General features: G+C 37.9%; 1 protein-coding gene across 7 annotated transcripts in view; it reads left to right on the top strand.

Moving 5' to 3' along the window:
* FAM189A1 (family with sequence similarity 189 member A1) overlaps positions 1–13,364 on the top strand; it is an 86,326-nt gene that overhangs the window by 54,557 nt on the left and 18,405 nt on the right. For 5 of the 7 annotated variants that reach the window (XM_039723213.1, XM_039723212.1, XM_039723211.1 and 2 more), the window contains exon 5: positions 8,576–8,683. The exons of the other annotated variants lie outside the window; for them this stretch is intronic. In XM_039723213.1, the coding sequence (XP_039579147.1) occupies positions 8,576–8,683 (108 nt within the window). The remainder of the gene's footprint in view (positions 1–8,575; positions 8,684–13,364) is intronic. 7 annotated transcript variants of the gene reach the window in all.

The following is a 13,364-nucleotide window of genomic DNA, read 5'->3' as shown; positions in this document are numbered from 1 at the left end:
TCCTGTAAATATGTCAGCGAGGTAAACTTTAATGAGAGGGAAAACAACTGTTTATCTTTGGAGGACCTTGTCAGCATATGAAGTGAGTGGAAGTGACATATGCTGAAAATCAAGACAAGGATTCTAACCAATACAGTAATCAGAATACAAGCACAAAATTTAATTTCTTCTATGATATAACTCAATCATTTATAAAGGGAATTGACATATCAACTTACATTACAAGAAAATGGGTTTAAACACAGGAGTTCCCATGAGTATAGTCTGTGAGCAGTTTTAATTATGTTCAGAACTTTTCATCTAAGAAAGGATAGTTAGGAAAGTGACATTTTCAGAAAGTTTTTTGCATCTTTTTCAGTTTTAATTCTACATTTGCTTTCTGTTTGGCTTAGCTCTGATTCCTGGCTGTAAATTTTAGAACAGTGTTCTACTAAGCCCATAAGAAAAAAAGTTAACAGCTCATTAGGTAACAGCTGACAGTGATAAGGCTCACCCTCTTCAATTACAATTAACACCTACAATGTGATTTTAAAGAAACAGATGTTTTAGTACCAAAATCTCCATTGTATTCATTGTTTGAGGAGCCAGAGGGAAAGAAAATATAGAGAACCAGCGTTAAGATGATACATTTCATGTATAACATTGTGTAGGTTTCACGATCCTCTTTATTGCAGGTGGGGTAAAACTCTGGTGTTTCCACTAAGTCACCTGTGGGGTTTTGGTGGGAGCAGCTGTGGAGCTCCACTGTGAACAGAACAATCCAGCCCACATCACCTGTCTGATGTTGCTCCCAGGCAGCCAGACAGGACAAGGACAACCAGCAGTGGCTGCTGGCCCTGTGTGTGTTAACTGAGCCCTGAATGGTACTGAGTGGGGGTTTAGAATTGCTTTGAAAAATCTCTAAATGTATTGTTCTTGTTTCTGCAATGAACCATCTCTATGTGCTTTTTTGTAAATCAATCCTCCTTCTTTCATCATTGAAGCCCTGAATAAATTACTCAAACCTTTTAATGGGGCCAGAGGAGCTACCACTGCAGTATGTATGGTCCCACATATGCACATTTATAGATACAAGTATTGATTGCAAATGCTGACTGATCTATAAGTGCTGGGTTCTGACATTAGTTGAATAGTGGGGTTTCAGCACAAAATTATAAGTTACAGCAAAATAGACAAAAATACTGTGCTATTTCCCTGTTGTACTGGGGTCTCAGCCCACTCAAGGGTGTGGAATTGGTAGGGTTAGAATTATATTTATAAGACACCATACTTGTAGTCTTGTCTGCACACCTCAGTAAAAATAGCACAGCTTCGTGATGTGATGAACTGCCATTGAGATCTGCAGGCACCCAAGTGTGATCCATCTACCCTGTTTTACAGTGGACAGACTTCCTGGTTCTTCTGTATTTCACTAGGACACTTGGGGTTTTTTAGTTTTCTGCATTAGTAGCTCCTAAACTGCCCCTAAAAATAAGGTTCCTTGCTTTCCTTTGGATACTCAGGGTCAATAATCTGTGCTTCTAAAGGATGTCAGTGTCCTAGTATCTTGATTTTTTTACAGTAACCACACTTCTAGAACAGCTTTATCCTATATTAGGAAGTTACTTGGTTTAATTAAAGCCAAATGAAGGCACAAGCAAATCCTACCTATTTACAAAATTAGTTAAAAGAGTTTAAAAGTTTTATTAAGAATCAGGTGTCCAAAAATGAGATGATGGCCACAGATGGGATGGATTTAGGAGGCAGTTTCAATAACATCAACTTAATCTGGTTTTCTGCAGGAAGTGGATGAAATTTTAAGGAACTGAGGGGTTTTTTTTTGTCATGTCAATTAAAATGAAAAGGCTAAATTTTTCTGACATCTTTCATCTGTGAAAATGTTGTCTTCTTTCTAAACTCAGAGTATTCTTAACCTACTTAAGATATACATGCAACATTTCCAGAGGATGAAGTTAGATATTTAGAAGTTTGAATTATTTTGTAACATATTATTGCTGTCTGATACTGACATGCAGGAGGGGAATGTTAGGCTGTTTTGGTTTAGTAAGGATCCAGTTGAATATTTTGAATTATTTTTAACAGCTTACACAGTCCAGAATACCTGCAGACATGTATGTGAGTTGACAGATTTGCTATTTATGTAATTAGTTCCTACTTTACTTAAGGTGCATCTGTAGAATGCTTTTGTGACTATCATGCAAGGAGAGAAGCTGATTCCCTCCTCTGCCTTCAGCATAAATATTTGGTTTGGAGCTGCTAAAGTTCAAGTACAATATAAATAGTAAATGGCTCTTTCAGGTTTCTGGTTCCATTCATTAGTTAGGCATCTCTACTGGAGATTTATGTAGCTCAGGGCTCTTACAGTCTTCTGTGTGAATACTTTCTTTCCTTTTCTCTCCTTTGAATGCCAATTTATTGTTACTGAGTTTCCTGATGACCAACTCTACTCATATATTTAATTTTTTTTTTCATTCAGAAGATGTTTCCACTTGAAAAACAGAGGAGGATAGCTCCTAGCACATTCTTTAGAGTTTTGAGAGCAGTCTTTCTTCAGGTTTACTGTAAGACCAAATGCAATATGAATAATTTTATTGAATGACTTACCTGAAAGGCTTCAAAAGCTACTTAGAATTGGATAAAGCTCAGCACAGAATAAGTAATTCCAGATCAGATTTTTAAGTGCTGGATTTGTTTTGTATTCCTTTACAGGCAGCTGAAAATATTGCCTACATTCAGAGTGTATTTACCACACCAAGACCATCAAAAATAGGGTGGGTCAGGGTGGGCTTTGTAGTCTGAATAGTTGAGCTACTTTTCCTTCCTCATACTTCTTTCTGTTCCTAGCTTGGACAAGGAGTGAATTGGTTGTAAACTTCTCTCATGGCTGAAAAGGTGCCTCTTTGAATGGCTGGAATCTGTTTATTCCATCCTTGTGCAGTTATGTTGTGAAACCTTGGCCTTTCAGGAGTCTCTAACTATCATATCCCCAGTGCTAAATTTAATGCAGACATCTGAGTTGGAAGGTATGCAAACTTGAGTGAAAGCAGAGAAGATTTTTAAGTAGCAGTGTACTGCTTCTTAAAAATATAATAAAATAGTGAATTATACTGTACTTTCAAACCTTAAATCTATTTTATGAACAGTTGTTAATTTCTCCATTTACAATGCAATGTGTGGTAGAGACCCATTTGACTCAGAATTAATTATTGAGCCTTCCTTGTATTAGAGCAGATATTTTTCCCAGTGTTTTTCTAGACATATCCAGTGAGAACAACTAAAGTTATATTTTGAGTTAAAAGGATTGTTGTCCTTGAATTCTTGAATAAAAGAGGTACATTGACACTAATTTCATGGGTGAAAAGGCTTTGCTGCTCATTATCTCTTTTCAGGATGCAGTAGTATAAGAAATGAAGCACCATAATTGAAGTCAATCAAGGAGAAAGGAAATCATCTCCACAGCGCTGCAGCCGTGGAGCTGCTTTTAGCCATTGATGGCTGGGGATGCTGAGATCCGTGTGCTCAGGGCTGCTGCTCACAGAGTGCTCCTTTTACACATCAGCAAGCTGATTTTGCTGCTTTCATCCCATATTGGCTAAGGTCTCAAAAGTGCCAATAACCTCAAAGACTACAAATCTTTTATTTCCACAGGAAAATAATCTATTCAGCCAGCAAAATGTGAGTGTGTTGTAAAGGGAGCTGTCAGTTCAATACTGTTGAGCAGGCTGGAACTCATAAAATGAAATGGGTGTACTTTGTGTCTTTCTAGAGCAAAACAGGTTTAAATACAGTTTCTCACTTCTGTGTAAGCAGCACAGCTGATTAATTTTCTGTCTAGTACTTGGCAGAGTGAATATTTTGAGGTAATTGTGCTTCATCTCTGTGGTGTGGTCTGTACTGAGTGACAAATTCTCTGCTTTGATGTTCATGCATGTAACTTAATTTAGAGTACATTTCATTGCTGTGATAGGAAGAAGCAGGACAGTGACTAAATACTTACCAAAGTCTGCATTTGAGTTGAGTTTTGAAGATGTCCAGGCATTCCTGTTTTAGCCTGGCTTACTTGATAATTTTGAAAGGCAACTGACAAGTGCAGTTATAAATTGGTTTCTAAGCTGAAGGAACTCTATGGGTATGGCCCACCATTACAGTGAAGTGATACCATTCCAGTTTTGCTTTGTATTTGCTGTGATAGGAGGCACAAATGACATTCTGAAGGACAAAATTTCAGGAGGGTGAGCACACGTGCAGTGAGTGTTCATTGGTTATAAAGGCCCAGCTCTGCCAGTGGGCCCATCACTGGCTGATGGGATTTGTGCCACTGTCATTTTTCATTTTAGATTCTATCTCATCTCTGTGCTTCTGTCAGGTAATTGCATGTGCTAACAGCTGTTCTAAATTGCTTTGTTAAATGATTGTTTCTACAGTTGAGTTATCGATGTGGCAATCACCAATTTTTTACTTATTCCAGTTTGATGCTATCTGACTGCTTTATCACCCAGCAGTTTGATGGAAAACAAAGAAAAGCAGTTTTTAGGACAAATTGCTTCTCAAACATATTGCAGTATGAATTTTTTATATGATATTCTCAATTAATTGTATCTTAAAATTACATTTTTTGAATACAGAATATTAAAATATTGCATTTAAACATTCAGATTTTAAATAATACTCAAATTTTGTAATACATCTGCCATTTTAATCTGTTCTGTAGCATTTTGGACTACATGTTTATATAACATGCATTTTTATACATTTATGTATTGTTTTAATCGTGCTAGTAAAGGAAGAACTGAGGTGCAGTAGCACAAAAACAGTGTCAAAAGAATAATAGTGAAAATAGCTTGAATTAGGAAAATTAAAAATAGCTGTTCTGTCCCTAAGTTAGACATATGGGAAATGATAGTATGAAGATTTGAGAATGCACAGGTGTCATGTGGGAATGCACAGGTATCCTTTGGGAACACAGCACAAGTCAAAGGTGTCTGTTGTTATAGAAAACATGTATGTATGTGCTGGCACCATTAATTTGGTAATTGTTCAGGCTGTAGTACAAATGGAATACTGCAACCATGTAATCTTGCTTTTTTTCACTGTCAGTACTAAATTTTAGTTGTACTTTTAAGATTTAGTGAGGGACCTACTTGGGAAAATAAGTGGCCACAGAGAACCAGCTCACAATGCTGTCTGGCCCTGTGGGTGTATCTGGACTGACCTGGGCATGGTTCCAGGCAGTTCTGACACTGATTGCACTCTGAAGGGGATTTGTGTCCTCTGCAGCTAGTGAGCCAAGGTGTATGAAGAAAATTGTGTATGTAACCTTTTGAAGAATAATTCTCCCTAGTACATTGTACTTATCAGTGCATTAATTATCATATAAACATGCTGAAGAATCAGAGTTTTGTCTTAAAAAGACAAAGACAGCATCTAAGAGAAAATTGGTTCAGCCATTTCTGAGGAGCAGAGAATTGTTTTTCATACCATTAGAGATCCACGTGTTGTGTATTCTGGTAGATGTCAGCTCAAGATCTGTTACTAAAGCTCCCTGATTTTGTATTTAGTACAGATTTCCTGCTCCTTTAGACACCTATAAATGTAGCTGGCTGGGGCTTGGGCTGTGGGGAGTTACAACTGGCCCTGTTGTGGTTACTGCTTTTTCACAGACATTTCCTAAAGGACGTCTTAATTGTCATTGTTTGTTCCAGCTGCTGTCTGTCAGCACCTCCCCTGTCCTTCTGGCAGTGTGCTTGGCCATGGAGGGCTTTAGTTCCTGCTCACTTTTTATCTATAGCTGAATAAATTAGTGTCATGGATTACCTAATTATTTTTGCTACAGGGCACAGGGAGTGAATTTCCTGAAAATGGTGAATTGCCTGAGGCTGATTAATGTTTGGGGAGGGTTTGGGGAGTGGGGAGCAGAGGAGAAGGGTGGGTTGTGGCTTGATTCCTGTTTGAGTTGAAACAGACTTTAGGATAAAAAAGCCAAAACAAATAAAGAAGCAGTCTTGCTTTAAGAAATATCTAGTGGTGGTAAGGCCTCCACAATCATTGCTTAGTTACTACTGTCTCTAAATTAAGTTAATTATAACTTAATTTATATATTAATATATAATTTAATTTATAATAGCTGTCTCTTAAATTAAAATTTTAGACTTTACAATGTTTTCGATGTCTGCTCCTTACTGATCTTTATGGAATACATAAAAACTCTGCATCCCTGCATTTGGAATTTTCTAGTTGTACCTTCACCATTAAAGAGATTGTAGCAGGAAGAGGAATGGCGTGCTTAGCCTGGAAAGGAGTGTGTGGAAAGAGGCTGCTGTTGCTGTGGGCAGTGATCCCTGCCCTACATCAAAGCATAATGCTGGGTAACAAACAGAGCACAGCTGTCCCAGCGTGCCGAGGAACGTCCAGGGTGGGTGAGATCAGTGTAGCCTGCAAGGCACAAGAAATGATCCTCACACTAGAGTCAGTGTTTGCAAGGCCTTCAGTTGTGCCTAGTTTAGGATTCTGCATTTAAGGAAAAACGTGGGCCCAGGTGAGGTGAAACAAATTCGATTAATGAAAAGGATCGGAGGCCTAGAAAGTTGATTTCAGTTGAGAATTGGAGAAAATGGTGTTAATATGTCATGCAGTAAAGGTGGAAAAGGCTTCAAGAGTGGTAATAGAGTTCAAAGGTATAAAAGTCTGTTGTGTAACAGCCTGTTCTCAAGAGCTATGGAAGAAAAGAAGCCTTGGGTTGTATTTGTGGGATGGACATAACCAGGACACTGATGGTAAAAATAAACACTGGAATAGTGGGATGAAGCTGTGGGGTCTTTAGGAACAGATGAGAAAAACATCTGTCATGAGATTTAGAGGCACAGTTAAGTCTGTCCTGGGACGTGTCAGGTAGTATAAGGGTCTTGGAGACCCTTTGCATCCTAATTTAGAACTTTGATTTTATTCTTAAGCATAAATGGTATTAAGTTATGCACTCAGATTGGCTAAGTTTTATGTGTTTAAGTGGCTGTCATAGGCAATGGATGATGTTTCTTCCTGCTAGGAAATAGTCCTATTTTCTACCCTAGGTCTTGTCTCTGCCTCGGTGTTCTTTACCTAGGTTTGCATATGGGAAACAGAACATGAAGGATCTCAATCTCCTTTTTTTGCCACTGTTAACTAATTGGGTCTCCAGGGACCACTTTGCCTGTTTACCTCTTTTTGAATGCTCTAAGTGGGTCTGTATGACTTTGACTGAGTCCTCTGCATCACCTTCTGTGACTTCCTGATTGGCCCTTCCAGTATTTTGCTGTTAATGCTGATGATTAATTATTCCCCTGGCTGAGGGGCTGGCCAAGAAGACAGAAAACTACTGACCAGACAGCAAGAGCAAATCTGGCTCAGTGGAAGTTACTAAATGACTAAAACTTGTTGGCCCATTTATTGTCTGCCTGGTTCCCATGGCTGGCATTTCCATCTTCAAATGAAGGTCACTTGAGGAGCAAACAATTACAGTGGCAGGAGTAAATCTACACCTTTGTGTCATTTGTTTCAGAACTGTTGGGGAAAACAAAGCAATTTATAGCATAGAAGTTATTTCATGCACTGGCAGTGAATGAAATACTCTTTTAAACTTAGATCCTATAGAATGTTCTTTACACAGTGAGTGTTTTTTACTCATGGTGTTGTAGCAATTTTGTTCTGTTCTCTGTGCTGCTTTTTCTCAGATGCTTTTACTGGCTCTTCAGAGAACTGAGCCACACAATAGCCACAGCAGCCATGCAGTTTCTGTACAAGGATTGTAGGAGTTTTGAAATGTTGCCAGCACACTAAATTCTTTTCTTGTCTTTTCACTGGCTGTGGAGAAAGTAAATACAAATCCAATGATTGGAAGAGAGATAAATGCTTTATTTTTAGTGGCACCATTGCTATAAAAATGTTCCATTTTAATTCAAATGCTTCTTTTATTCTACTTGTTAAACCAATATTCTGTGTTCTATTTTAAACTTTATGTTCTTTAAAAAAAAAAGCCAACAATATGACCATAGGCACTCGATTCATCAGTAGAAGGTGAATGGATGTGTAATCATTGCTTTTCTCTCATGTATAAAAATATTTCAGATGCATCGAGTTTCTGACAGAGGATAAGTCTGTATTTCACACTAGAGTTTTTTTAACATACAACCCTAAGTTGTAGATTTCAACTACTCAAAGCAATAATATTTCTGCATGTTGCTTTTAATCAGAGGTGTCTTTCATAGTATCTTTCTTGTGATAGCTGCAGCTTGGAGTTGACTGTGAAATAGTAATTTGTCTTTTCGGGGAACAAGAAAATTTGAATATCAGTATTTCTGAGGGAACAGCTAATAACAAATGTGTTGTGAGAGCTGGGAAAGGGAAGATGTTTGTTTCTGTAATTGCTGCCTTTGTGGATTGCTACCTGAAAAAGATTACAAGCTAAATGAGTTCTACCCAGTTACTTGGGACCTTATTCATCGACAGCAGTTGAGAGTGTTTGTTATCGAATTCCTCAAGCATTTCCTGTCCTTTGTGTCCCTGAGATGAGAGATGATATTCTGCTGATGTCTCTCCGCAGGACCTGTTGTTCAGTGTGTGCGCTCTCAATATCATCTCCACCATTGTCTGTGCTTTGGCAACAGCAATGTGTTGCATGCAGATGGTTTCTTCTGATCTTCTGCAAATGGTGAGTATGTTTCAGTGGCAACACAGGGTTTGTCCAGCATAACACAGTGTCCTTCTCTGTGGATACTCATTTGCACCTCCTCTTTGCTTATAAATTTAAGCCTATTTGTGTGTCTCTGTGTAGTGCTGGAATGTGTGTGTACATGGGTGTATTTTGTCTGCATACATCTATATAAACATAGCATATAGATGTATGCAGCATGAGGAGCTGCTGTGTTTTAATGTTTATGTATTATAGTCGAGTGGTATGATCAGGATTTTGCAACTGGGAGTTGCTCTTTTTGTTAACGAGGTTATTAATGAGGTTCAGTTACAGATGCACGTTACATTTGCTGTCATCACTTGTATATTATCTCCAGTTTCCACACTCCCCAGAGCAATTCCTTAGCTTTAAGACCCCAGTTTTCATTACTAGATTGGCATGAGAACTACAGAGTATGAGAAGTATAAGTACAAAACCGAACTTTTCACAGCCCTGTGCCAATAATTGTGTTTTCATAAGGAAAACATGTTTAGCCTCAGAGTAGCATTTGTCTTCAAAACAGGAGCAAGAAGGATCATTAGTCTTCTGCACAGTCAGCTGCATCACAGGATGCTGTCTTGTTTTGGTTGGACAAAGGCAGCTTTCCTATTCCAAATGAGTGTTGGGACTCACAAGGTTTCAATGTAAAAAAAATAAATTAAAAACCTTTGTATTTTTCAGACCAGCTCCACTGCTTATAACCTTGCTCTAATTCTGATTAATCTAGGAAATGTTCTGTTTAGTAAAGGAGGGCAAACACACAAATCTAATACTGGCCATTTGTACATTCTGCTATTGGAAAAGTTTGCATGGATGGAAGAAGACTGGCCCAGCAAGTTAGCTGCAAACCATATAAACAATACAGAGATGTTGTAAAGCCTGCCCATGTAGGCATGGTTGTTTTAAAAATGAATAAATAATTAGAAATACACTGGGTGCCATGGGTATTGATTTAAGTGCGTGAATTACAGAGATAAGGCTGCCCTTTCTACACAAGTGTTCCAGTCACTGGGTTTCAAACCCAGTTAATGAATATCTTCAGTCTGGGATCTGGTGTTTGCTTCACATAGTAATGGGTATAATAAGCTGGGCTCATATGTTTAGGTAATTACTGCAAATAGTACATAAATGCATTTTTGCTGTAGGGCTCTGTGTGTGCATATTGTGCAGGCTGGTAGAGGCTTGTAAGCAGTGCTTATTTAATAACACTAGTATCGATGGGAAACAATCAACAGAAATAATAACTTCAGCTGATGACACTTGTATTTGAAATGTTAAAGGGTCTTTATCATATTCTAAGTATTCTTTGTTTTCGTACACTCTTCCCTCCATGTTTACTACAAGAATGCCCATTGACTAAAGAACTTTTTCAACCTTGCAGTGATGATGGGGAGATGAAGAGATTAGCATACCTCAAAAAATCTGTCTAGTGGAAAAATGGTAGCAGTGGTCCAGAAGTGTATATTCCAGGAATCTTGATCTACACTTAATGGTATTTAGCAGTGTCAGAGGAAAAAAAAATAGGTAACAACAAATCAAGACCAATATTAAAGTGCTTCTGATGGGCATAAGCAAGAAGCAGTACCCTCAATAGGAAGTCAAATTCCTAAAAGCATATAGTTTTTCTCTCTGCCACCTCATTCTGGATGTCTTTAAGATTCTTTCTTTCCCACCTGGCAATGCTGCCATTTCTTGGTTTCAATGTTTATTTCTTTTTGCTTCCTATGCTTTGTGTTTCCAGCTTTCTGTCTTCCTGCTTAGTTGTCTGTTCTCCCACCCTTTCAGCTCCATCGACAAGAATTTTCTTCCTTCTCCCCAGAAGAAGAGAAATACCTATATATCTATATTTCTGCTCAATCCCAGTCTTTTCTTGTTTATCAGTTTTTCCCTTTCTTTTTTCAGGTTGCTGAGCCAGATTCCTCCTGGGCCTAAGTGAGCGTAACTTCCCTGGGGCTACGCTGACTTAGACCAGCTCAACTCTCACCTGAGGATTTCTTTTTCTTTCACTACTTTCAGCCTGTTGTCCCATGATCTGCAGTTCCCCTTTGCTCTACTACACCCAGAAATCTGATTAACTTCATTTTCTCTTGCTTGTTAATGCTGGATTTGTGCTTTTTCCTTTTACTTTTCACTGATGCGTTCATCTTCTCTTAGCTGGGTTGTACCAGGTTGGAAGTTTGACAGCAGCAGCAAGAGCTACCACTCCTCATAGCTGAAAAGGTTTTAATTATTGTGCTGATGGTTTTACTCTGTTCTGCAGTATTCAGGAGCTCTGTAGGCTCTCCTGTAACAAGAAGAGGCAATAGGGAACACCCTCCTTGGATGTCATTAGGTTATCATTAGAGCAATCAGTTCTGTGATTCCTGTGCTGTGTTCTTGTCTCAGATATTAATCCATTGGAATGGTAATTTTTGCAAATTCAAAGAATTCCAATTTATTGCTTAGCAACATAAAGCAGGTGTAACGGTCTCAAGAAAATCTGCAATGATTCTGTGATTTTGTGCTTTGTTGATGACTTTTGCATACAGCAAGTGTCTTGATTCATACAGGCCCACTGATGTATTTTACTGGAAACTGCTGTCTCCTGACATCCCAACCTTTAGGAAAAGCATCCTAAAAACACAAGCACAAGCTGTCCAGTAGAAAGCACAGTTTAAATTTCCCAGTGAATTTAAAGAGGGGTTTTTAGATTTAAAGCCAGTCCTACCCAACAAATATTTTATTTCAAGTGCTAAAGAAAAAAAAAAATACAGCAAAATACTTCAAAGTGGTTTTATTGCTTTAGATTTTATTTTATATTTTTTTCTGGATTGTTCCTTGTTTGAGTTGACTGTTTTAGAAAGTACCCCAAAATTTTCATTTCACTTTAACATTTCTCACTGTGTTAAGTATATGCATTTGCTCAGGCAAAGAAGCCCTACCAATTGTACTAAAGCTGCAAGAGAAAGTGATACCATAGCTGAAGATTGAAAAGGCATTTGTTGTGTTTCACTAGAGAGTTTAAGGCTGCACTCCATTACAGAGCTTCCCAGAATTGTTCTTTCTATGTACACACCCCTCCAGGAAATAAATGTGAATCAAATCAGATCATATCAAGGCTCTGTAATGTGAAGAAACCTCTCTTAATAACCAAACTGTCACTTCCATGATATTTCATTTGTTGCCTGAGGCAGTTTCAGTTTGCATCTTGTCTGATGAATGGCTACTGCAAAAATGCACCCAGTTTTCTTTAAAAGGTAGCTGCCTGGATTAAAGTAAGAAATACAAGATATTACACCCACTGTGGCCGAGCTAAAGCATGAATTACACCTCTTCCAGCCCTCCTTCCACTCCAGATCTGTTTATACACTTCTTATCCTAGAAGTGCTGGCACTGATATCAATGAGTGTGTTCTGATTTTATCACCATCACTGTTAGTAGCTGTTCATGTTGTGTGATACCTAAAACCATCTGTTATTTTGTAAAGAAAATAAGGTAATGATGACACATGCAAGCTGTAATGTTTAATTACTGTTTTCATCAGTCCTAGTGATAATTCAGCATGTCATTATCTTAATAGGCTGTAGTTAATATTTCTACTCAAACACCTCACAGAAAGCATCTCTGTGTGAGGGTAATATGTTGCTGGCATTGTTTAACCCCCATATTCTGGTGAAATAGTGATAAGAAAAACCTGCAGAGTGAAACTTAAGTGAGAATTGATCTTACATTATGACATATAATTTTTTATTTAATCTAATGACATCAAAACCTAAATAATCCTTTTTTGGGCACAAAGTTCACTTGCAGGTATTGTAAAACCCAGATGACAGTGACTTTAGAAATATGCATTGGGAATGATGTACATCCATAGAAAAATCCTAAATGTAAATATGGTTGCATAAATACTCCCCTCACACCCACCATAAATGCAAACCTTATGTCAGGAAATCTTTTGAGATTTTTAATAAATGTAGCATTTTTCATCAAGCAATTTATGGGTAGAATAAGAATATTTAATATTTAAGACTAAAATACAGTAAGAACTTCAAAAAGATATCACAGAGCAATGCCCATGAGGCTACAGAGGTAATGGCTTGTGATGGTTGTAGGAACAGCAACTGGAAACAATGAGCAGAAAAATCTGAATGTGTTTTCCTTATCAAAATATCTTCTGTCTCATAATTTCCCTTTAAGATCAGGGACAAATTAGAAGAATCAACAATGGTCCTCCTGTTCTTGTAGACAATTAGAGTCTACATTTCCTTTCAGCAGATACTGATTCCAGTGTTTTAGAAAAGGAAAACAGCAACCTGTCCAGGAGGACAGTTAATTGAAGAAGAATTATAGACCCGAAAGTATTGCACAGAGCTTTGACTCAGGATAACATGCCAGTATTTAATTATATGCAATTAGAAATTTCTATTTCCCATTCTCAAAAATCAGCAGATTTTTATAAATGACTGAAATGAGAATAATGAACTCTGGAGTCTCCAAAGGACTGATTTTGGAATTATACCGTGCATGTAATAAATGTGATATGGAAGACAGAGGTAATTACATGCAGATACAGGAAAAATTGAGATAAGTTTCCCTTAGAGCACATACTGATATATGGCACTTGTGGTTGAGATAAGCTGTAATTGCTGAGCCTGGCTCCCAGCAGTGGTGTTTACGTGGG

This window comes from Passer montanus, unplaced genomic scaffold (assembly GCF_014805655.1).
Source record: "Passer montanus isolate IOZ18808 unplaced genomic scaffold, ASM1480565v1 scaffold5, whole genome shotgun sequence".
NCBI lineage: Eukaryota > Metazoa > Chordata > Aves > Passeriformes > Passeridae > Passer > Passer montanus.
Note: the sequence above shows the minus strand (reverse complement) of the source record. Positions and strands in the feature narration are given on the sequence as shown.